This window comes from Somniosus microcephalus, unplaced genomic scaffold (genome assembly GCF_052327205.1).
Source record: "Somniosus microcephalus isolate GS21.2 unplaced genomic scaffold, FLI_Smic_1.0 unresolved_chr2, whole genome shotgun sequence".
Lineage (NCBI taxonomy): Eukaryota > Metazoa > Chordata > Chondrichthyes > Squaliformes > Somniosidae > Somniosus > Somniosus microcephalus.
In genome coordinates this window covers 18,354,296-18,375,900 of record NW_028225180.1, presented here as the reverse complement: position 1 = coordinate 18,375,900, position 21,605 = coordinate 18,354,296, and the positions used below count along the sequence as shown (strand labels likewise).

General features: G+C 52.8%; 1 protein-coding gene and 1 pseudogene across 2 annotated transcripts in view; one reads left to right on the top strand and one right to left on the bottom strand.

Annotated features, from left to right (window-relative positions):
• LOC147092221 (RNA-binding region-containing protein 3-like) overlaps positions 1 to 17,967 on the top strand; it is a 36,173-nt gene extending 18,206 nt beyond the window's left edge. The window contains exons 2-6 of the mRNA XM_085975574.1: positions 4,651 to 4,920; positions 7,818 to 7,907; positions 9,018 to 9,129; positions 16,360 to 16,428; positions 17,773 to 17,967. Of these exons, the coding sequence (XP_085831700.1) occupies positions 4,651 to 4,920; positions 7,818 to 7,907; positions 9,018 to 9,129; positions 16,360 to 16,428; positions 17,773 to 17,952 (721 nt within the window). The 3' untranslated portion in view covers positions 17,953 to 17,967. The remainder of the gene's footprint in view (positions 1 to 4,650; positions 4,921 to 7,817; positions 7,908 to 9,017; positions 9,130 to 16,359; positions 16,429 to 17,772) is intronic.
• Positions 17,968 to 20,522: 2,555 nt separating this feature from the next.
• LOC147092220 (N-acyl-aromatic-L-amino acid amidohydrolase (carboxylate-forming)-like) overlaps positions 20,523 to 21,605 on the bottom strand; it is a 4,789-nt pseudogene continuing 3,706 nt past the window's right edge. Inside the window, exon 4 of the transcript XR_015074992.1 lies at positions 20,523 to 20,558. The product of XR_015074992.1 is annotated as an N-acyl-aromatic-L-amino acid amidohydrolase (carboxylate-forming)-like (transcript). The remainder of the gene's footprint in view (positions 20,559 to 21,605) is intronic.

Below are 21,605 nucleotides of genomic sequence, written 5' to 3'. Positions count from 1 at the left end.
CCCGTTCACCCATCACCCCATGTGCTCACTGCCCCGTGTCCTAACTCACACCCAGTCCCGTTCACCCATCACCCCCTGTGCTCACTGCCCCGTGTCCCAACTCACACCCAGTCCCGTTCACCCATCACCGCCTGTGCTCACTGCCCCGTGTCCTAACTCACACCCAGTCCCGTTCACCCATCACCCCGGTGCTCACTGCCCCGTGTCCTAACTCACACCCAGTCCCGTTCACCCATCACCCCTGTGCTCACTGCCCCGTGTCCTAACTCACACCCAGTCCCATTCACCCATCACCCCTGTGCTCACTGCCCCGTGTCCTAACTCACACCAAGTCCCGTTCACCCATCACCCCCTGTGCTCACTGCCCCGTGTCCTAACTCACACCCAGTCCCGTTCACCCATCACCCCTGTGCTCACTGCCCCGTGTCCTAACTCACACCAAGTCCCGTTCACCCATCACCCCCTGTGCTCACTGGCCCGTGTCCTAACTCACACCAAGTCCCGTTCACCCATCACCCCCTGTGCTCACTGCCCCGTGTCCTAACTCACACCCAGTCCCGTTCACCCATCACCCCTGTGCTCACTGCCCCGTGTCCTAACTCACACCCAGTCCCGTTCACCCATCACCCCTGTGCTCACTGCCCCGTGTCCTAACTCACACCCAGTCCCGTTCACCCATCACCCCCTGTGCTCACTGCCCCGTGTCCTAACTCACACCCAGTCCCGTTCACCCATCACCCCTGTGCTCACTGCCCCGTGTCCTAACTCACACCCAGTCCCGTTCACCCATCACCCCCTGTGCTCACTGCCCCATGTCCTAACTCAGACCCAGTCCCGTTCACCCATCACCCCCTGTGCTCACTGCCCCGTGTCCTAACTCACACCCAGTCCCGTTCACCCATCACCCCCTGTGCTCACTGCCCCGTGTCCTAACTCACACCCAGTCCCGTTCACCCATCACCCCTGTGCTCACTGCCCCCGTGTCCTAACTCACACCCAGTCCCGTTCACCCATCACCCACTGTGCTCACTGCCCCGTGTCCTAACTCACACCCAGTCCCGTTCACCCCAAACACCCAGTGCTCACTGCCCCGTGTCCTAACTCACACCCAGTCCCGTTCACCCATCACCCCCTGTGCTCACTGCCCCGTGTCCTAACTCACACCCAGTCCCGTTCACCCATCACCCCGTGCTCACTGCCCCGTGTCCTAACTCACACCCAGTCCCGTTCACCCCTCACCCCCTGTGCTCACTGCCCCGTGTCCTAACTCACACCCAGTCCCGTTCACCCATCACCCCTGTGCTCACTGCCCCGTGTCCTAACTCGCACCGAGTCCCGTTCACCCATCACTCCCTGTGCTCACTGCCCCGTGTCCTAACTCACACCCAGTCCCGTTCACCCATCACCCCCTGTGCTCACTGCCCCGTGTCCTAACTCACACCAAGTCCCGTTCACCCATCACCCCCTGTGCTCACTGCCCCGTGTCCTAACTCACATCCAGTCCCGTTCACCCCTCACCCCCTGTGCTCACTGCCCCGTGTCCTAACTCACACCCAGTCCCGTTCACCCATCACCCCCTGTGCTCACTGCCCCGTGTCCTAACTCGTACCCAGTCCCGTTCACCCATCACCCCTGTGCTCACTGCCCCGTGTCCTAACTCGCACCGAGTCCCGTTCACCCATCACTCCCTGTGCTCACTGCCCCGTGTCCTAACTCACACCCAGTCCCGTTCACCCATCACCCCTGTGCTCACTGCCCCGTGTCTTAACTCACACCCAGTCCCGTTCACCCCTCACCCCCTGTGCTCACTGCCCCGTGTCTTAACTCACACCCAGTCCCGTTCACCCCTCACCCCCAGTGCTCACTGCCCATTGTCCTAACTCACACCCAGTCCCGTTCACCCCTCACCCCCTGTGCTCACTGCCCCGTGTCCTAACTCACACCCAGTCCCGTTCACCCCTCACCCCCTGTGCTCACTGCCCCGTGTCCTAACACACACCCAGTCCCGTTCACCCATCACCCCCTGTGCTCACTGCCCCGTGTCCTAACTCACACCCAGTCCCGTTCACCCATCACCCCCTGTGCTCACTGCCCATTGTCCTAACTCACACCCAGTCCCGTTCACCCCTCACCCCCTGTGCTCACTGCCCCGTGTCCTAACTCACACCCAGTCCCGTTCACCCATCACCCCCTGTGATCACTGCCCCGTGTCCTAACTCACACCCAGTCCCGTTCACCCATCAGCCCCTGTGCTCACTGCCCCGTGTCCTAACTCACACCCAGTCCCTTTCACCCATCACCCCCCGTGCTCACTGCCCCGTGTCCTAACTCACACCCAGTCCCGTTCACCCCTCACCCCCTGTGCTCACTGCCCCGTGTCCTAACTCACACCCAGTCCCTTTCACCCATCACCCCCTGTGCTCACTGCCCCGTGTCCTAACTCACACCCAGTCCCGTTCACCCATCACCCCCTGTGCTCACTGCCCCGTGTCCTAACTCACACCCAGTCCCTTTCACCCATCACCCCCTGTGCTCACTGCCCCGTGTCCTAACTCACACCCAGTCCCTTTCACCCATCACCCCCTGTGCTCACTGCCCCGTGTCCTAACTCACACCCAGTCCCTTTCACCCATCACCCCCTGTGCTCACTTCCCCGTGTCCTAACTCACACCCAGTCCCGTTCACCCATCACCCCCTGTGCTCACTGCCCCGTGTCCTAACTCACACCCAGTCCCGTTCACCCATCACCCCCTGTGCTCACTGCCCCGTGTCCTAACTCGCACCAAGTCCCGTTCACCCATCACCCCCTGTGCTCACTGCCCCCGTGTCCTAACTCGCACCAAGTCCCGTTCACCCATCACTCCCTGTGCTCACTGCCTCGTGTCCTAACTCGCACCCAGTCCCGTTCACCCATCACCCCCTGTGCTCACTGCCCCGTGTCCTAACTCACACCCAGTCCCGTTCACCCATCACCCCCTGTGCTCACTGCCCCATGTCCTAACTCGCACCAAGTCCCGTTCACCCATCACCCCCTGTGCTCACTGCCCCGTGTCCTAACTCGCACCAAGTCCCGTTCACCCATCACCCCCTGTGCTCACTGCCTCGTGTCCTAACTCGCACCAAGTCCCGTTCACCCCTCACCCCCCTGTGCTCACTTACCCGTGTCCTAACTCACACCCAGTCCCGTTCACCCATCACCCCTGTGCTCACTGCCCCGTGTCTTAACTCACACCCAGTCCCGTTCACCCCTCACCCCCTGTGCTCACTGCCCCGTGTCTTAACTCACACCCAGTCCCGTTCACCCCTCACCCCCTGTGCTCACTGCCCCGTGTCCTAACTCACACCCAGTCCCGTTCACCCATCACCCCCTGTGCTCACTGCCTCGTGTCCTAACTCACACCCAGTCCCGTTCACCCATCACCCCTGTGCTCACTGCCCCGTGTCCTAACTCACACCCAGTCCCGTTCACCCATCACCCCCTGTGCTCACTGCCCCGTGTCCTAACTCACACCCAGTCCCGTTCACCCATCACCCCCTGTGATCACTGCCCCGTGTCCTAACTCACACCCAGTCCCGTTCACCCATCAGCCCCTGTGCTCACTGCCCCGTGTCCTAACTCACACCCAGTCCCTTTCACCCATCACCCCCCGTGCTCACTGCCCCGTGTCCTAACTCACACCCAGTCCCGTTCACCCATCACCCACTGTGCTCACTGCCCCGTGTCCTAACTCACACCCAGTCCCGTTCACCCATCACCCACTGTGCTCACTGCCCCGTGTCCTAACTCACACCCAGTCCCGTTCACCCATCACTCCCTGTGCTCACTGCCCCGTGTCCTAACTCACACCCAGTCCCGTTCACCCATCAACCCACTGTGCTCACTGCCCCATGTCCTAACTCACACCCAGTCCCGTTCACCCATCACCCCCTGTGCTCACTGCCCCGTGTCCTAACTCGCACCAAGTCCCGTTCACCCATCACCCCCTGTGCTCACTGCCCCATGTCCTAACTCGCACCAAGTCCCGTTCACCCATCACCCCCTGTGCTCACTGCCCCGTGTCCTAACTCACACCCAGTCCCTTTCACCCCTCACCCCCTGTGCTCACTGCCCCGTGTCCTAACTCACACCCAGTCCCGTTCACCCATCACCCCCTGTGCTCACTGCCCCGTGTCCTAACTCGCACCGAGTCCCGTTCACCCATCACCCCCTGTGCTTGCTGCCCCGTGTCCTAACTCGCACCAAGTCTCGTTCACCCATCACCCCTGTGCTCGCTGACTTACGTTGGCTTCTGGTTGAGCAATGCCTCGATTTTATAATTCTCATCCTTTTCAAATCCCTCCATGGCCTCGCCGCTCCCTGACTCTTGTCACCTCCTCCAGCTCTAAAGCCCTCCTCGATCTCTGCACTCCTCTAATTCTGGCCTCTTGCACATCCCCGATTTCCATCGCTCCGCCATTGGCGGCCGTGCCTTCAGCTGCCTGGGCCCTATGCTCTGGAATTCCCTCCCTAAACCTCCGCCTCTCTCTCCTCCTTTAAGATGCTCCTTAAAACCCACCTCTTTGACTGAGCACCTGTCCTAACACCTCCTGTGTCTCGGTGTTGGATTTTGTCTGATAATCGCTCCTGTGAAACACCTTGTGACGTTAAAGGCACGATGTAAATGTAAGTTGTTGGCTCGAACCTTTCGGCCTTCTGGGTTATGGAGCTAAACTGAGAAAGGGCAAGACTTTACACATTGTATCTGCAGCCAGACCTGAGGGCGTGAATCCAGTGTTGTTATCCTGCAATGTGCCATTTCAGGCGCTGACTAGGCTGCACCAGGTCCGATGCCTGGGCCACACTTTGGTGGTGGAGTACGCGACGGAGCAGGAGCACGCGGAACTACTGGACAAGCCGCTGTTCTCCGACAAAAACAAAGCGTATGTACTTCAAGTTCAGTCATTTCCGTACCTGCGACGGTAATGTGAAGGCAGTGGGAGCGGTCTTTGGCGGGTGTGATCAGATTACACGTTGGCCTCAAATCTGGGCTCGAATCCAGCTCAGATACTGACTGTAAAGTGCTCCTTCCTACCCTGACCTGGGTCAGACTCTTATCGGGTGTCCGCCGTGGCTCAGGGAGTAGCACTTTCGCCAGAAGAATGTGGGTTCCAGTCCGGTTCCAGAGACTTGAGCCCCAGGCGGACCCTCCCTGTGCACTCAGAGGGGCAGTACTGAGGGAGCGCTGCACTGTCGGGGCAGTACTGAGGGAGCGCTGCACTGTCGGGGCAGTACTGAGAGAGCGCTGCACTGTCGGAGGGGCAGTACTGAGGGAGTGCAGCACTCCGTCGGAGGGTCAGTACTGAGGGAGCGCTGCACTGTCGGAGGGGCAGAACTGAGGGAGCGCCGCACTGTCGGCGGGGCAGTACTGAGGGAGCGCCGCACTGTCGGAGGGGCAGTACTGAGGGAGCTCTGCACTGTTGATGGGGCAGTACTGAGAGAGCGCTGCACTGTCAGAGGGGCAGTACTGAGGGAGCGCTGCACTGTCGGAGGGGCAGTACTGAGGGAGCGCCGCACTGTTGGAGGGTCAGTACTGAGGGAGCGCTGCACTGTCGGAGGGGCAGTACTGAGGGAGTGCTGCACTGTCGGAGGGGCAGCACTGAGGGAGCGCCGCACTGTTGGAGGGTCAGTACTGAGGGAGCGCCGCACTGTTGGAGGGGCAGTACTGAGGGAGTGCTGCACTGTCGGAGGGGCAGCACTGAGGGAGCGCCGCACTGTCGGAGGGGCAGTACTGAGGGAGCGCCGCACTGTTGGAGGGGCAGTACTGAGGGAGCGCCGCACTGTTGAAGGGTCAGTACTGAGGGAGCGCTGCACTGTCGGAGGGTCAGTACTGAGGGAGCGCTGCACTGTCGGGGGGGCAGTACTGAGGGAGCGCCGCACTGTCGAAGGGTCAGTACTGAGGAAGCACTGGGCTGCGACGGGCAGTACTGAGGGAGCTCCGCACTGTCGGAGGGGCAGTACTGAGGGAGCGCCGCACTGTCGGAGGGGCAGTACTGAGGGAGCGCCGCACTGTCGGAGGGGCAGTACTGAGGGAGCTCTGCACTGTTGATGGGGCAGTACTGAGGGAGCGCTGCACTGTCGGAGGGGCAGTACTGAGGTAGCGCTGCAGTGTCGGAGGGGCAGTACTGAGGGAGTGCTGCCCTGTCGGAGGGGCAGTACTGAGGGAGCGCTGCACTGTCGGAGGGGCAGTACTGAGGGAGTGCTGCACTGTTGGAGGGGCAGTATTGAGGGAGTGCTGCACTATCTGAGGTGCCATCTTTTGAACGAGATGTTAAAACGAGTCCCTGTCTGCGACCTCAGGTGGAGGTACAAGATCCCATGGCACTATTTTAAAGATGAGCAGGGGAGTTCTCCCCGGTGTCCTTTACCCCCTCAACCAACATCACTAAAAACAGACTCTCTGCTCAGTATCACAAGGACGCGACTGCTGCCAACGAAGTGAAGTCGCTGCGCCTGCGCAGTTCAAGCGGTTTTTTTGGTTGTTCTCGCCGGACTTCCCACAGATTGGCGAGAGAGAAAGTAGGGGAGGGGGTGGGGAAAAGACACCGCTGCTGCCGGACTGAGCCGCGTCAGGGGAAGAAAATAAAAGATAAAGTTGAAATCGTGTTTATATTGGCTTAATGAAAGTTAATACTTGCAGAATGCTTCTGCGCAGCAGTTTGTTGGCAGGAGTCACTCTGTTATCACAATGCTCTTTGTGGGAGCTTGCTGTGCGGAAATTAGCTGCCTTGTTGCCTACATTAAAACAGTGACTACACTTCAAAAAGTACTTCATTGGCTGTAAAGCGATTTGGGGCTGTATATTCTTTGTAATCAATCCATTAAATATATTCAAGAAGGAGTTAGATATATTTCTAATATATTTCTAAGATAGGAGCAGGCTCGAGGGGCCGAATGGCCTACTACTGCTCCTATCTTCTATGTTTCTATGTAAGTCCTTTATCTAGTTCCTAATGTGATTACAGCATGAAAACTCTCCCTTATTAGACATGACTTGGCAATGTCAGTCCATGTCCACAGGAGGGTAGCAGAGGGTCTCATTGCTTTGCTGAGGGCGAGCGTTAGTAAATCAGCTTGCTGTGCCATCAATCCCTGATCGGGCCCTCACCATCTCTCACCTTAATCAAACCAAGTCCCGTTCACCCCTCACCCCCTGTGCTCACTGACCTACAGTGGCTACCAGTCCAGCAACGCCTCGATTTTAAAATTCTCGTCCTTGTTTCCAAATCCCTCCATGGCCTCGCCTCTCCCTGTCTCTGTAACCTCCTCCAGCCCCACAACGCCGAGATCTCTGCCCGCCTCCAACTCTGGCCTCGTGCGCATCCCCGATCTCTATCGCCCCACCGTTGGCGGCCGTGCCTTCAGCCACCTGGGCCCCAAGCTCTGGAATTCCCTCCCTAAACCTCTCCGCCTCTCCTCGTTTAAGACGCTCCTTAAAGCCTCCCTCTTTGACAGAGCTTTTGGTCACCTGTCCTAATATCTCCTCCCGTGTCTGGGTGTCAGTTTCTGTCTGATTGGTGGTGAGGCGGAGATGGAAATATCTGCTTGCTTGTCTCTCGGACCCTCTTGCAGCCCCGGACAGTCTCCATTCTGTGCATGTGTGCATCCTAATGTCTCCTCCTTATGTGACCTGGTGTCAAATTTTTGTTTCATAACGTTCCTGTGAAGCGACCTGGTACGTTTTATTAGATTAAAGGTGCTATATAAATGTAAGTTGTTGAGGTGCTTTATAAAATGCAAGGTTTTTATCTTCATGTTTTTACTCTGCTTTTACTTGTAGAGCGGATAAAGCTTCGATCGATAAAGATGTGAAGCAGGTTCTGAAACCAAGACTTCCTGTTATCGAAACTGGGATCGCTCCAAGCCTCGGGTTAGTAGCACGACTTCAGATTGCAACCCACCTGGAATCGCTTCGACAGTGCTGTCACTCCATTTTCTTGACAGCAGCAAGTTCAAGCTTATGGGGTCAGCCATGGCTTAGTGGGCAGCACACTCACCTCTGAGTCAGAAGGTCGTGGGTTCAAGTCTCACTCCAGAAGGTCGAGTGCATAATCTAGGCTGACACCTGCAGTGCAGTACTGAGGGAGTGCAGCACTGTCGGAGGGGCAGTACTGAGGGAGTGCAGCACTGTCGGAGGGGCAGTACTGAGGGAGTGCAGCACTGTCGGAGGGGCAGTACTGAGGGAGCGCTGCACTGTCGGAGGGGCAGTACTGAGGGAGCGCTGCACTGTCGGAGGGGCAGTACTGAGGGAGCGCCGCACTGTCGGAGGGGCAGTAATGAGGGAGTGCAACACTGTCGGAGAGGCAGTACTGAGGGAGTGCTGCACTGTCGGAGGAGCAGTACTGAGGGAGCGCTGCACTGTCGGAGGGGCAGTACTGAGGGAGCGCTGCACTGTCGGAGGGGCAGTACTGAGGGAGCGCTGCACTCTCGGAGGGGCAGTACTGAGGGAGCGCTGCACTGTCGGAGGGGCAGTACTGAGGGAGAGCTGCACTGTCGGAGGGGCAGTACTGAGGGAGCGCTGCACTGTCGGAGGGGCAGTACTGAGGGAGCGCTGCACTGTTGGAGGGGCAGTACTGAGGGAGTGCCGCACTGTCGGAGGAGCAGTACTGAGGGAGCGCTGCACTGTCGGAGGGGCAGTACTGAGGGAGTGCCGCACTGTCGGAGGTGCCATCTTTTGGTTGGGACGTTAAACCGAGGACCCGTGTGCCCCTTCGGGTGGATGTGAAAGATCCCACGGCACTATTTCATGGAAGAGCAGGGGTGTCCTGGCCAATATCACTAAAAGACATTATAGGAATGCATAAAAACAGAATGCATGGGTTTAAGACCCCGGTCCTAGTCACTACCACAGGATGGGGAATCTTGCTGCGGTGTCGGGTTTTAATATCTGGGTGCGGTTCGCGGCATGTATGGAGCTGCCGAGTGGTGTAATACTCAGGTGTGTCTCGGGGCCTGTGGTTTGTCCTGTTTTGTGTTGCAGACTGACCTTTCCCGCAAATCCGTGCCTGAAATACCTGTATCCACCGCCAAGCAGCGTCATTCTGGCCAATATCGCCAACGCCATGGTCAGCGTGCCCAAGTTCTACGTGCAGGTAAATGACTTGGTTTATATATTTTCAACATTTCACTGCAAGGAAGTCTTAGCATTTTGGTTTCACTGAATGTTTACGTTTCGAAGTACACTTTACAAAGTCTCGAGTTTTGAAAGGGGATTAAAGTTTGTTGGGACTTGTTTTACTTAGAATTGAACAGCACAGAAACAGGCCATTCGGCCCAACTGGTCCGTGCCGGTGTTTCTGCTCCACACCAGCCTCCTCCCACCCCTCTTCATCTCACCCCATCACCATATCCTTCTATTCCTTTCTCCCTCATGTGATTATCCAGCTTCCCCTTAAATGTATCTGTGCTATTCACCTCAACCACTCCCTGTGGGAGCGAGTTCCACATTCTCACCACTCTCTGGGGAAAGAAGTTTCTCCTGAATTACCGATGGGATTTATTAGTGACTATCTTGTATTTATCGCCCCTAGGTCTGGTCTCCCCCACAAGTGGAAACATCTTCTCTACGTCTACCCCATCAAACCCTTTCATAACAAAGACCTCTATCGGGTCACCCCTCAGTCTTCTCTTTTCTAGAGAAAAGAGCCCCAGCCTGTTCAATCTTTCCTGATAGTTATAACCTCTCAGTTCATATACCATCCTTGTAAATCATTTTTGCACCTTCTCCAGTGCCTCTATGTCCTTTTTATAATATGGAGACCAGAACTGTGCAGAGTGCTCCAAGTGTGGTCTAACCAAGGTTAGTTATGTAATAAGTTTAACACAACTTCTCGGCTTTTAATGTGAATTGAAACGGCTGAAGTATATTCCTCAGAGAGGTGGTGTTAAACCGAGGCTCCTGTTTGCCCCATGACATTTGAAAGAGCTGTTGGATGTGCTGTCTTCCAGATGAGGTGTTAAACTGAGCCCTGTCTGCCCCCTCAGATGGATCTTAAAGATCCCATGGCACTATTTTGAAGAAAAGTAGGGGAGTTATCCCCAGTGTCCTGGGGCCAATATTTGTCCCTCAATCAACATCTAAAACAGATGATCTGGTCATTATCACATTGCTGTTAATGGGATCTTGCTGTGTGCAAATTGGCTGCCGCGTTTCCTACATTACAACAGTGACTACACTCCAAGAAGTACTTCATTGGCTGTAGAGCGCTTTGGGACATCCTCAGATGGTGAAAGGCGCTATAGCAATGCAAGTTATTTCTCTAGAGTTAGTGGCCCAGAAATTCGGGTCGGAGGCTTCCCGCGGGTGTAAGCCCCTGACCTGTACTTACCTAGCGTGCCGGCCGTTGAGCTGTGGGCCCGCGTGGGATTCCGATCCTGGGCCTCCTCCAACTGCCGACGCGCAGTGCTTGCGTATCCCAGGGGCACAGTTAGTTCGATGCGTCCCCTGGGATCACGTGGGCCATGGGCAGCCAATGGTAGCAGGGAATGCTTCATTCATAAATTTGATAGGAAGAGCTGTCAAACCTATAAATACTATAAGCCCCAAAACATAACTTAGAAACATAGAAGATAGGAGCAGGAGTAGGCCATTCGGCCCCTCGAGCCTGCTCCGCCATTCAACGAGATCATGGCTGATCATCCAAATTCAGTACCCTGTCCCTGCCTTCTCCCCATATCCCTTGACCCCTTTAGCCTTAAGAAATATATCTAACTCCTTCTTGAATATATTTAATGAATTGGCCTCTACTGCCTTCTGTGGTAGAGAATTCCACAGGTTCCCAACTCTCTGGGTGAAGAAATTCCTCCTCATCTCAGTCCTAAATGGCTTACCCCTTATCCTTAGACTGTGACCCCTGGTTCTGGACTCCCCGACCATCGGGAACATCCTTCCTGCATCTAGTCTGTCTAGTCCTGTTAGAATTTTATAAGTTTCGATGAGATCCCCTCTCATTCTTCTAAACTCCAGCGAGCACAAGCCCAATCGACTCAAATATAATTGCAAAATACTGCAGATGCTGGAAATCTGAAACAACAGAAAATGCTGGAAATACTCAGCAGGCCAGGCAGCATCCGTGGAGAGAGAAACAGAGTTAACGTTTCAGGTCTGGGACCCTTCATCAGAACTGGAAAAAGCTGGAGATGTAACAGATACTAAGCAGGTGCCGAGACGGGGAGGGGTGGGGGGGGTTAGGAGGGGAGGAAGGAATAGAAAGAACATCCTGTACTTTTGTAAGAGGCAGGAAAGATAAAATGTTGCAAATGGGAATGGCAAAAATCATGCTGCATGAAAAATGGGGGCAGGGATAATTATCTGAAATTGTTGAACTCAATGTTGAGTCCGGCAGGCTGCAAAGTGCCCAATCGAAAGATGAGGTGCTGTTCCTCGACTCTATTTTTTTCTCCCCTTGTCCAGTCTCTTCCCACCTACATTCGCGACTCTTCGGACGCCCTCCGCCACTTTAACAGTTTCCAGTTTCCTGGCCCCAACCGTCTCCTTTTCACCATGGACGTACAATCCCTCTACACCTCCATCTCCCACCAGGATTGCCTGAGGGCGCTCCGCTTCTTCCTTGAACAGAGGCCCGACCAGTCCCCATCCACCACCACCCTCCTCCGCCTGGCTGAGCTTGTTCTCACATTGAACAACTTCTCCTTTGACTCCACTCACTTCCTCCAAATTAAAGGCGTTGCTATGGGAACCCGCATGGGCCCTAGCTATGCCTGCCTGTTCATGGGATATGTGGAACATTCTTTGTTCCAGTCCTACTCAGGTCCCCTCCCTCACCTCTTTTTCCGTTACATCGATGACTGTATTGGTGCCGTTTCCTGCTCTCGCCCTGAACTAGATAAGTTCATTCACTTTACTTCCAATTTCCACCCTGCCCTCACCTTCACATGGTCCATCTCCGACTCTTCCCTTCCCTTCCTTGACTTCTCCGTCTCCATTTCTGGCGATCGGCTTTCGACAAACATCCACTACAAGCCCACCGACTCCCACAGCTACCTGGACTACACTTCCTCCCACCCCGCTTCCTGTAAGGACTCTATTCCATTCTCCCAGTTTCTCCGTCTCTGCCGCGTCTGTTCTGACGATGCCACCTTCCACACCAGTGCTTCCGACATGTCTTCCTTTTTCCTCAACCGAGTATCCCCTCTACTGTGGTTGACGCGGCCCTTGACTGTGTCCATTCTATTTCCCGCACTTCTGCTCTCACCCCTGCCCCTCCCTCCCAGAACCACGATAGGGTTCCCCTTGTCCTCACCTTTCACCCCACCAGCCTCCACATTCAACGGATCATCCTCCGCCACCTCCAACGTGATCCCACCACCAAACACATCTTCCCCTCACCTCCCCTTTCAGCATTCCGAAGGGACCGCTCCCTCCGCGACACCCTGGTCCACTCCTCAGTCACCCCCAACAGCCCTTCTCCTTCACCTGGCACCTTCCCGTGCAAACGCAGGAGATGCAACACATGCCCTTTTACCTCCTCCCTTCCCACTGTCCAGGGCCCCAAACACTCCTTCCAGGTGAAACAGCGATTTACTTGTACTTCTTGCAATCTAGTATACTGTATTCGCTGCTCACGATGCGGTCTCCTCTACATTGGGGAGACCAAACGCAGATTGGGCGACCGCTTTGCGGAACACCTCCGTTCAGTCCGTACGGGTGACCCCGAGCTTCCAGTCGCCTGTCACTTTAATTCACCGCTCCATTCCCACTCTGATCTCTCTGTCCTCGGGCTATTGCATTGTTCCAATGTTGCTCAACGTAAGCTCGAGGAACAGCACCTCATCTTTCGATTGGGCACTTTGCAGCCTGCCGGACTCAACATTGAGTTCAACAATTTCAGATAATTATCCCTGCCCCCATTTCTCATGCAGCATGATTTTTGCCATTCCCATTTGCAACATTTTATCTTTCCTGCCTCTTACAAAAGTACAGGATGTTCTTTCAATTCCTTCCTCCCCTCCTAACCCCCCCCACCCCTCCCCGTCTCTGCACCTGCTTAATATCTGTTACATCTCCAGCTTTTTCCAGTTCTGATGAAGGGTCCCAGACCTGAAACGTTAACTCTGTTTCTCTCTCCCCAGATGCTGCCTGGCCTGCTGAGTATTTCCAGCATTTTCTGTTGTTATTCCCAATCGACCCAATCTCTCCTCATACGTCATTCCTGCCATCCCAGGTATCAGCCTGGTGAATCTTCGCTGCACTCCCTCCATGGCAAGAACATCCTTCCTCAGATAAGGCGACCAAAACTGCACACAATACTCAAGATGTGGTCTCACCAAGGCCCTGTACAACTGCAGCAAGACATCCTTGTTCCTGTACTGGAACCCTCTCGCTACGAAGGCCAACATACCATTTGCCTTCTTAACCGCCTGCTGCACCTGCATGCTTACTTTCAACGACTGGTGCATAAGGACGCCCAGGTCTTGTTGCACTTCCCCTTCTCCCAATCTATTGCCATTTAGATAATCTGCCTTCCTGTTTTTGACACCAAAGTGGATAACCTCGCATTTATCCACGTTATGTTGCATCTGCCATGCTTCTGCCCAATCACCCAACCTGTCCAAATCATACTGGAATTTCTCGACATCCTCCTCACAGCACCCAAACTTTGTGTCATCTGCAAACTTGGAGATATTACATCTAGTTCCCTCATCCAGATCATTAATATATATTGTGAATAGCTGGGGTCCAAGGACCGATCCCTGCGGCACCCCACTAGTCACTGCCTGCCACTCGGAAAAGGACCCGTTTATTCCAACTCTTTGCTTCCTGTCTGCCAACCAGTTCTCTATCCAAGTCAATACCTTGCCCCCAGTCCCATGTGCCTCAACTTTACACGCTAATCTCTTATGCCAGACCTTATCGAAAGCCTTTTGACAATCCAAATACACCACATCCACTGGTTCTCCCTTATCTATTTTACCAGTTACATCCTCAAAAAATTCCAGTAGATTAGTCAAGCACGATTTACTTTTTGTAAAGCCATGTTGACTTTCTCTGATCCGGTCACTTTTTTCCAAGTGCTCTGCTATTACATCCTTTATAATGGACTCTAGCATTTTCCCCACTACCGATGTCAGGCTTACCGGTCTGTAATTCCCCGTTTTCTCTCTACCACCCTTTTTGAACAGTGGGGTAACATTAGCTACCCGACAATCCATGGGTACTGTTCCAGAGTCTATCGAATTTTGAAAGATGACCAGCAATGCATCTAGTATTTCTAGGGCCACTTCCTTAAGTACCCTAGGATGTAGATTATCAGGCCCTGGGGATTTATCAGCCCTCAAGCCCATCAATTTCCCTAACACCATTTCCCTACAAATACTGATTTCTATCAGTTCCTCCCTTTCATTAGACCCTATGTTCCCCGACATCTTTGGGAGGTTATTTGTGTCCTCCTTTGTGAAGACAGAACCAAAGTATGTATTTAATTGGTCTGCCATTTCTTTGTTCCCCATTATAAATTCCCCTGATTCTGACTGCAAGGGACCTACACTTGACTTCACCAATCTTTTTCTCTTCACATATCTATAAAAGCTTTTACAGTCAGTTTTTATCTTCCCTGCAAGCTTACTCTCATACTCTATTTTCCCCATCTTAATTAATCCCTTTGTCCTCCTTTGTTGGATCCTAAACTGCTCCCAATCCTCAGGTTTACTGCTTTTTCTGGCCAATTTATATGTCCTCTCCTTGGATCTTATGCTATCCCTAATTTCCCTTGTTAGCCACGGTTGAGTCACCTTTTTTGTTTTATTTTTTAGTTCATCCATGCGATCTTTGAATGTTTGCCATTGCCCATCTACCGTCAACCCTTTGAGTGACATTCCCCAATCAATGCTACCCAACTCGCACCTTATACCATCGTAGTCTCCTTTATTTAAATTCAGGACCCCAGTCTCTGAGTCAACTACTTCATTCTCCATCTTAATGAAGAATTCGATCATATTATGATTGCTCTGACCCAAGGGGCCTCGCACAACAAGATTGCTAATTAATCCTTTCTCATTACATAATACCCAGTCTAAGATGGCCTGATCTCTAGTTGGTTCCTCGACATATTGGTCCAGGAAACCATCCCGTATACACTCCAGGAATTCCTCCTCCACAGTATTGTTACTAATTTGGTTAGCCCAATATATATGTAGATTAAAGTCACCCATGATAACTGCTGTGCCCTTATTGCACACTTCTCTAATTTCCCGTTTAATGCCATCCCCGACCTCCGCATTACTGTTTGGAGGTGTATATACCACTCCCACTAACGTTTTCTGCCCCTTGGTATTTCTCAGTTCTACCCATACAGATTCCACATCATCAGAGCTAATATCCTTCCTTTCAATTGCGTTAATCCCCTCTTTAACCAGCAATGCTACCCCACCTCCTTTTCCTTTCTGCCTATCTTTCCTGAATATTGAATACCCCTGGATGTTGAGATCCCAGCCTTGGCCACCCTGGAGCCATGTTTCTGTAATCCAAATCGTATCATAATCGTTTACCTCTATTTGCGCAGCTAATTCATCCACCTTATTACGAATGCACCTCGCATTAAGACACAAAGCCTTCAGGCTTGTTTTTTTAACGCTCTTAGATCTTTTAGAATTATTATTTACTGTGGCCATGTTTGATTTAAACCCTTGATTTCTCTGCCTGTCACTTTTGTTTTTCTCCTTCCTGTCTTTTGCTTTTATCCTTGTTTCCCTTTCCTCTGTCTCCCTGCTCAGGTTCCCAACCCCCTGCCATTTTAGTTTAAACCCTCCCCCAGAGCACTAGCAAACACATAACTAAAACTTCAAATAATTTTTTTTTTAAATCACATTTTTAAAATAACTATAAATTACATGAAATAACTATTTTAAACAATAATTTAAAATTTTGAAAAAATTAATTACCTTTTCTGACAGGGCTAAAAATAAACTTACCTTTCCTTAAAGTATTTAAAAATAATAAACCTGTGGAAAAAATGCTTTCATTTTAATTAATTCACCACTTACATTGTTAAAAGCAAGCCTTGCGCCTGCTTTTTAAAAGTGTAACTGCTGGAGACTTACCCTCCCGGAGAAACCTGCAAAAAAAAACGTAAGTTCGATGCGCACGCGCTGCCTCTCCGGTGCACACGTTCCACCTGTCAACCCCTTTCAAGGGAACGGAAGTTCCCGTTTCCCGCGCATGCGCAGTACATGCACGAAACCGGCACTTTTGTTGGGCCTACGTGTGAGTACCCAGCACGTACTCGCCCATGGAGACCCTCATTTCTGGGCCACTAGTGGCTTGCATTCTTACAGCACTGAGTATCTTGCAATTGTGCTTACAGGTTCTGCATCTGATGAACAAAATGAATTTGCTTGCTCCCTTTGGACCCATCACTACTCGCCCTCCAATGGTAATCTGCGAAATTTAACTTGTAAAAATAACATGCGCAGTATCCAAAGTTATCCCAATTATGAGTGGTTTTGAGGAAGGATGTCAAGGCCTTGGAGAGGGTGCAGAGGAGATTTACTAGAATGGTGCCAGGGATGAGGGACTTCAGTTATGTGGAGAGACTGGAGAAGCTGGGATTGTTCTCCTTACAGCAGGGAAGGCTAAGGGAAGATTTAATAGAGGCGCTCAAAATCATGAGGGATTTTGATCGAGTAAATAAGGAGAAACTGTTTCCAGTGGCAGGAGGGTCGGTAACCAGAGGACACAGAGTGAAGGGAATTGGCAAAAGAACCAGAGGGGAGATGAGGAGAATGTTTTTACAGCCAGTTGTTGTGATCTGGAATGCGCTGCCTGAAAGGGCGGTGGAAGCAGATTCAATAGGAACTTTCAAAGGGGAATTGGAGAAATACCGGAAGGGAAAGATTTGCAGGGCTGTGGGGAAAGAGCAGGGAGTGGGACTAATTGTAGAGCTCTTTCAAAGAGCAGGCACGATGGGCTGAATGGCCTCCTCCTGTGCTGTCTGATTCTATGGTCAGACTGTGACACTGGGGAACTTGGCCCCACATTTGGGTCAAGGATATTTTAATTTTTTTTGTTGCAAAAGCAATAGAAAATATTTTTGAAATAAAAAAAAACCTGAAAATGCTGGAAACGCTTAGCCGGTCAGGCAGCTTCTGCGGGAGAGAGGGGGCAGAGGTTGGGTTAAAGTTTCTACGCGATGACCCTTTCCTCAGAAGCGGGAGATGTTACAGAGCCGGAGGGTGGGAGGGGAGAATAAATGGCCACCGGAAAAGAACAAGCTGTAATGTGATTGGGGTGGAGTTAAACTTTTGGGGGCTGATCGAGGGGAGTGCGAGCTGTTCAACCGCCCATTCCTGGGGGCGGGGGGGGGAAGAGACTGCCGTGTTTCCTACACCACAACAGTAACTATTGGCTGTAAAGCGTTTTGGGATGTCCTTAGGTGGTGGTAGGCGCTATAGAAATGCAAGTCTTTCAAGTCTGCCTTCAAGAAGTGTAGAACTCTCCCACTAAAAGCAGTAGATGCTAGCTCAATTAATCATTTTAAACCTGAGATCAATAGGTTTTTGCTAGAGAAGGGTATGAAGGGTTAAGGAACCAAAGCGGGCAGATGGAGTTAGGATACAGATCAGCCACAATCTCTGAGTGACGGGACAGGCTCGATGGGCTGAATGGCCTCCTCCTGCTCCTATAATCGTTGGAGCTGTGGTTAAGGTCACCGAATATTTTCAGCTAGCTTCCGTTCTGTGGGTGATTGATGATTTTTTTTTTAAACTACCTCTGCTAGTACGAGGAATACTTTCCAGCTCCTCCACCCATGCCTCCGTTGCCCCCGGAGGAACCGCCTTTGCCAGAGGAAGAAATGGACGTTTCCAGTGAGGAAGAATCGGAGTATGAAAGTGGGAGTGAAGAGGACAAAGAGAGGTGCGTAGAAGAACGACAAATTCCATTTATACAGCGCCTTTAACGTAGTAAAACATAGTCGGCCATTCAGCCCCTCGAGACTGTTCTGCCGTTCAATCAGATCAGGCTGATCTGCATCTGAACTCCATTCACCCGCCTTGGTTCTACAAACCCCAACCCCTCCACCCAACAAAAAAAAACATCGATCCTGAAAACCTCAATTGACCCCCCCCCCCCCCCCCCCCGCAGCCTCACCAGCTCTCTGGGGGAGAGAGTTCCAGATTCCCACTGCCCTTTGTGTGAAGAAGTGCTTCCTGACATCACCCCTGAACGGCCTGGCTCTAATTTTAAGGTTCTGCCCCCTTGTTCTGGACTCCCCCCACCAGAGGAAATAGTTTCTCTCTCTCGACCCGATCAACTCCTTTAATCATCTTAAACATCTCAATTAGATCACCCTTTAACTCAGGGGAATACAAGCCCAGTCTGTGCAGCCTGGCCTCGGAATTTAACCCTTTTAGCCCCGGTGTCAGTCTGGTCAGCGCAGCATGTGAGGGGGAATGTTCCACGGGGCTCTCTCCTGGCTTGGTGCCTGGTGAATGTGAGTTTTGTAATATTATCTGGACACAGGCTACAGTCTTGTCCCTGTATTGATGATGAGTTCAAAACATGGAGTGACCACACTTCAAAAGTACTTCATTGGCTGTAAAGCGCTTTGGGACGTCCTGAGATCATGAAAGACGCTGTAGAAATGTAAGTTCTTGGTTCTGTAACCTTTAACACCCTTACCTAACAAAAATCTATCCTCCTCAGTTTTGAAATTTTCAATTGACCCCCAGCCTCAACAGCTCTCTGGGGGCGAGAGTTCCAGATTCCCACTGCCCTTTGTGTGAAGAAGTGCTTCCTGACATCACCCCTGAACGGCCTGGCTCTCATTTTAAGGTTCTGCCCCCTTGTTCTGGACTCTCCCCCCTACAGGAAATGGTTTCTCTCTATCCCAAAGCGCTTCACAGGAGTGTCATCACGCAGAATTTGACACAGAACCACATAAGGAGGTGTTTGTACGGGTGGCCAAAAGCTTGGTCAAAGAGGTAGGTTTGAGGTGGAGAGGTTTAGGGAGGGAATTCCAGAGCTTAGGGCCCAGGCAGCTGAAGGCACGGCCGGCAATGGTGGGGCGAAGGGAGTGGGGGATGGACAAGAGGCCAGAATTGGAGGAGCGCGGAGATCTCGGAGTGTTGTAGGGCTGGAGGAGGTTACAGAGATAGGGAGGGGTGTAGGGTGGGAGGGGTTACAGTGATGGGGAGGGGTGTAGGGCGGGAGGGGGTTACAGTGATAGGGAGGGGTGTAGGGTGGGAGGGGGTTACAGTGATAGGGAGGGGTGTAGGGCTGGAGCGGGTTACAGTGATGGGGAAGGGTGTAGGGTGGGAGGGGGTTACAGTGATAGCGAGGGGTGTAGGGCGGGAGGGGGTTACAGTGATAGGGAGGGGTGTAGGGTGGGAGGGGGTTACAGAGATAGGGAGGGGTGTAGGGTGGGAGAGGGTTACAGTGATAGGGAGGGGTGTAGGGTGGGAGGGGGTTACAGTGATAGGGAGGGGTGTAGGGTGGGAGGGGGTTACAGTGATAGGGAGGGGTGTAGGGTGGGAGGGGGTTACAGAGATAGGGAGGGGTGTAGGGTGGGAGGGGGTTACAGTGATAGGGAGGGGTGTAGGGTGGGAGGGGGTTACAGTGATAGGGAGGGGTGTAGGGTGGGAGGGGGTTACAGAGATAGGGAGGGGTGTAGGGTGGGAGGGGGTTACAGTGATAGGGAGGGGTGTAGGGTGGGAGGGGGTTACAGTGATAGGGAGGGGTGTAGGGCTGGAGGAGGTTACAGTGATAGGGAGGGGTGTAGGGTGGGAGGGGGCTACAGTGATGGGGAGGGGTGTAGGGTGGGAGGGGGTTACAGTGATAGGGAGGGAGGGGGTTACAGTGATAGGGAGAGGTGTAGGGTGGGAGGGGGTTACAGTGATGGGGAGGGGTGTAGGGTGGGCGGGGGCTACAGTGATAGTGAGGGGTGTAGGGTGGGAGGGGGTTACAGTGATAGGGAGGGGTGTAGGGCAGGTGGGGGTTACAGTGATAGGGGTGTAGGGTGGGAGGGGGTTACAGTGATAGGGAGGGGTGTAGGGCGGGAGGGGTTACAGTGATAGGGAGGGTGTAGGGTGGGAGGGGTTTACAGAGATGGGGAGGGGTGTAGGGTGGGAGGGGGTTGCAGTGATAGGGAGGGGTGTAGGGCGGGAGGGGGTTACAGTGATAGGGAGGGGTGTAGGGTGGGAGGGGGTTACAGAGATGGGGAGGGGTGTAGGGTGGGAGGGGGTTACAGTGATGGGGAGAGGTGTAGGGTGGGAGGGGGTTACAGTGATAGGGAGGGGTGTAGGGTGGGAGGGGGTTACAGTGATGGGGAGGGGTGTAGGGTGGAAGGGGTTACAGTGATAGGGAGGGGTGTAGGGTGGGAGCGGGTTACAGTGATAGGGAGGGGTGTAGGGTGGGTGGGGGGGTTACCGAGATGGGGAGGGGGCGAGCCCATGCAGGAGGCGTTGGTGGACCGGGAGCTTATGTAGGTCCGCGAGCACGGGATGATGGGTGAACGGGTCTTGGTGCCAGTTAATCTACGGTGATGTGAATGGTGATGGGCTGCTTCTAGTGGTTAGCAAGATAGGAAAATAGGGCACAAATTTAAGATAATAGCAATAAGAATGAAAGGGATGGTTCGAGAAACATTCTTTACACGGAGTGTAGTGAGAATGTGGAGTCCATAAATTCATTTGAGAGGATTGGATGGTGTCTTGAAAAGGATAAATATTTGTTAATATGAGGAGTAAGCTAAGCGAGGAAGTTATTCTAAACCTTTATAAATCACTGGTGAGGCCCCAGCTGGAGTATTGTGGCCAATTCTGGGCACCGCAGTTTAGGAAGGATGTCAAGGCCTTGGAGAGGGTGCAGAGGAGATTTACTAGAATGGTGCTGGGGATGAGGGACTTCAATTATGTGGAGAGACTGGAGAAGCTGGGATTGTTCTCCTTAGAGCAGAGAAGGTTAAGGGGAGATTTGATAGAAGTGTTCAAAATTATGACGAGTTTTTATTAGTAAATAAGCAGAAACTGTTTCCAGTGGCAGGAGGGTCGGTAACCAGAGGACACAGATTGAAGGGAATTGGCAAAAGAACCAGAGGGGAGATGAGGAGAATGTTTTTACAGCGAGTTGTTGTGATCTGGAATGCGCTGCCTGAAAGGGCGGTGGAAGCAGATTCAATAGGAACTTTCAAAAGGGAATTGATAAGGGGAAAAATGTGCAGGGCTGTGGGGAAAGAGCACGGAGTGAGACTAATTGGAGAGCTCGACCAAAGAGCCGGCACAGGCACGATGGGCCGAATGGCCTCCTCCTGTGCTGTGAGATTCGAAGCAGGCGAGTGGGATTAGAGTAGGTGGCTCCTGGTTGGGGGAGAGGGGGTGGAGGTGAGGAAGCTCGAGCGCAGACTTGGCAGCTCAGTGCCCTGTTTCAGTGCTGCAACGTTCTGGTTCAATATGTCAACAGTCTGTCGTTTTGCTCACAGCGATCAGCACAGCAGCTTCTCACTGTCCTTCTGCTAGTTCAAGGACCCTCTGATTAATGTTCAACATGTGTTGGTCGCACCATATGGTTGCCTCAGGTGGTAAAAGAAGGAAAGGTCTTGTGCTAATGTAGCGA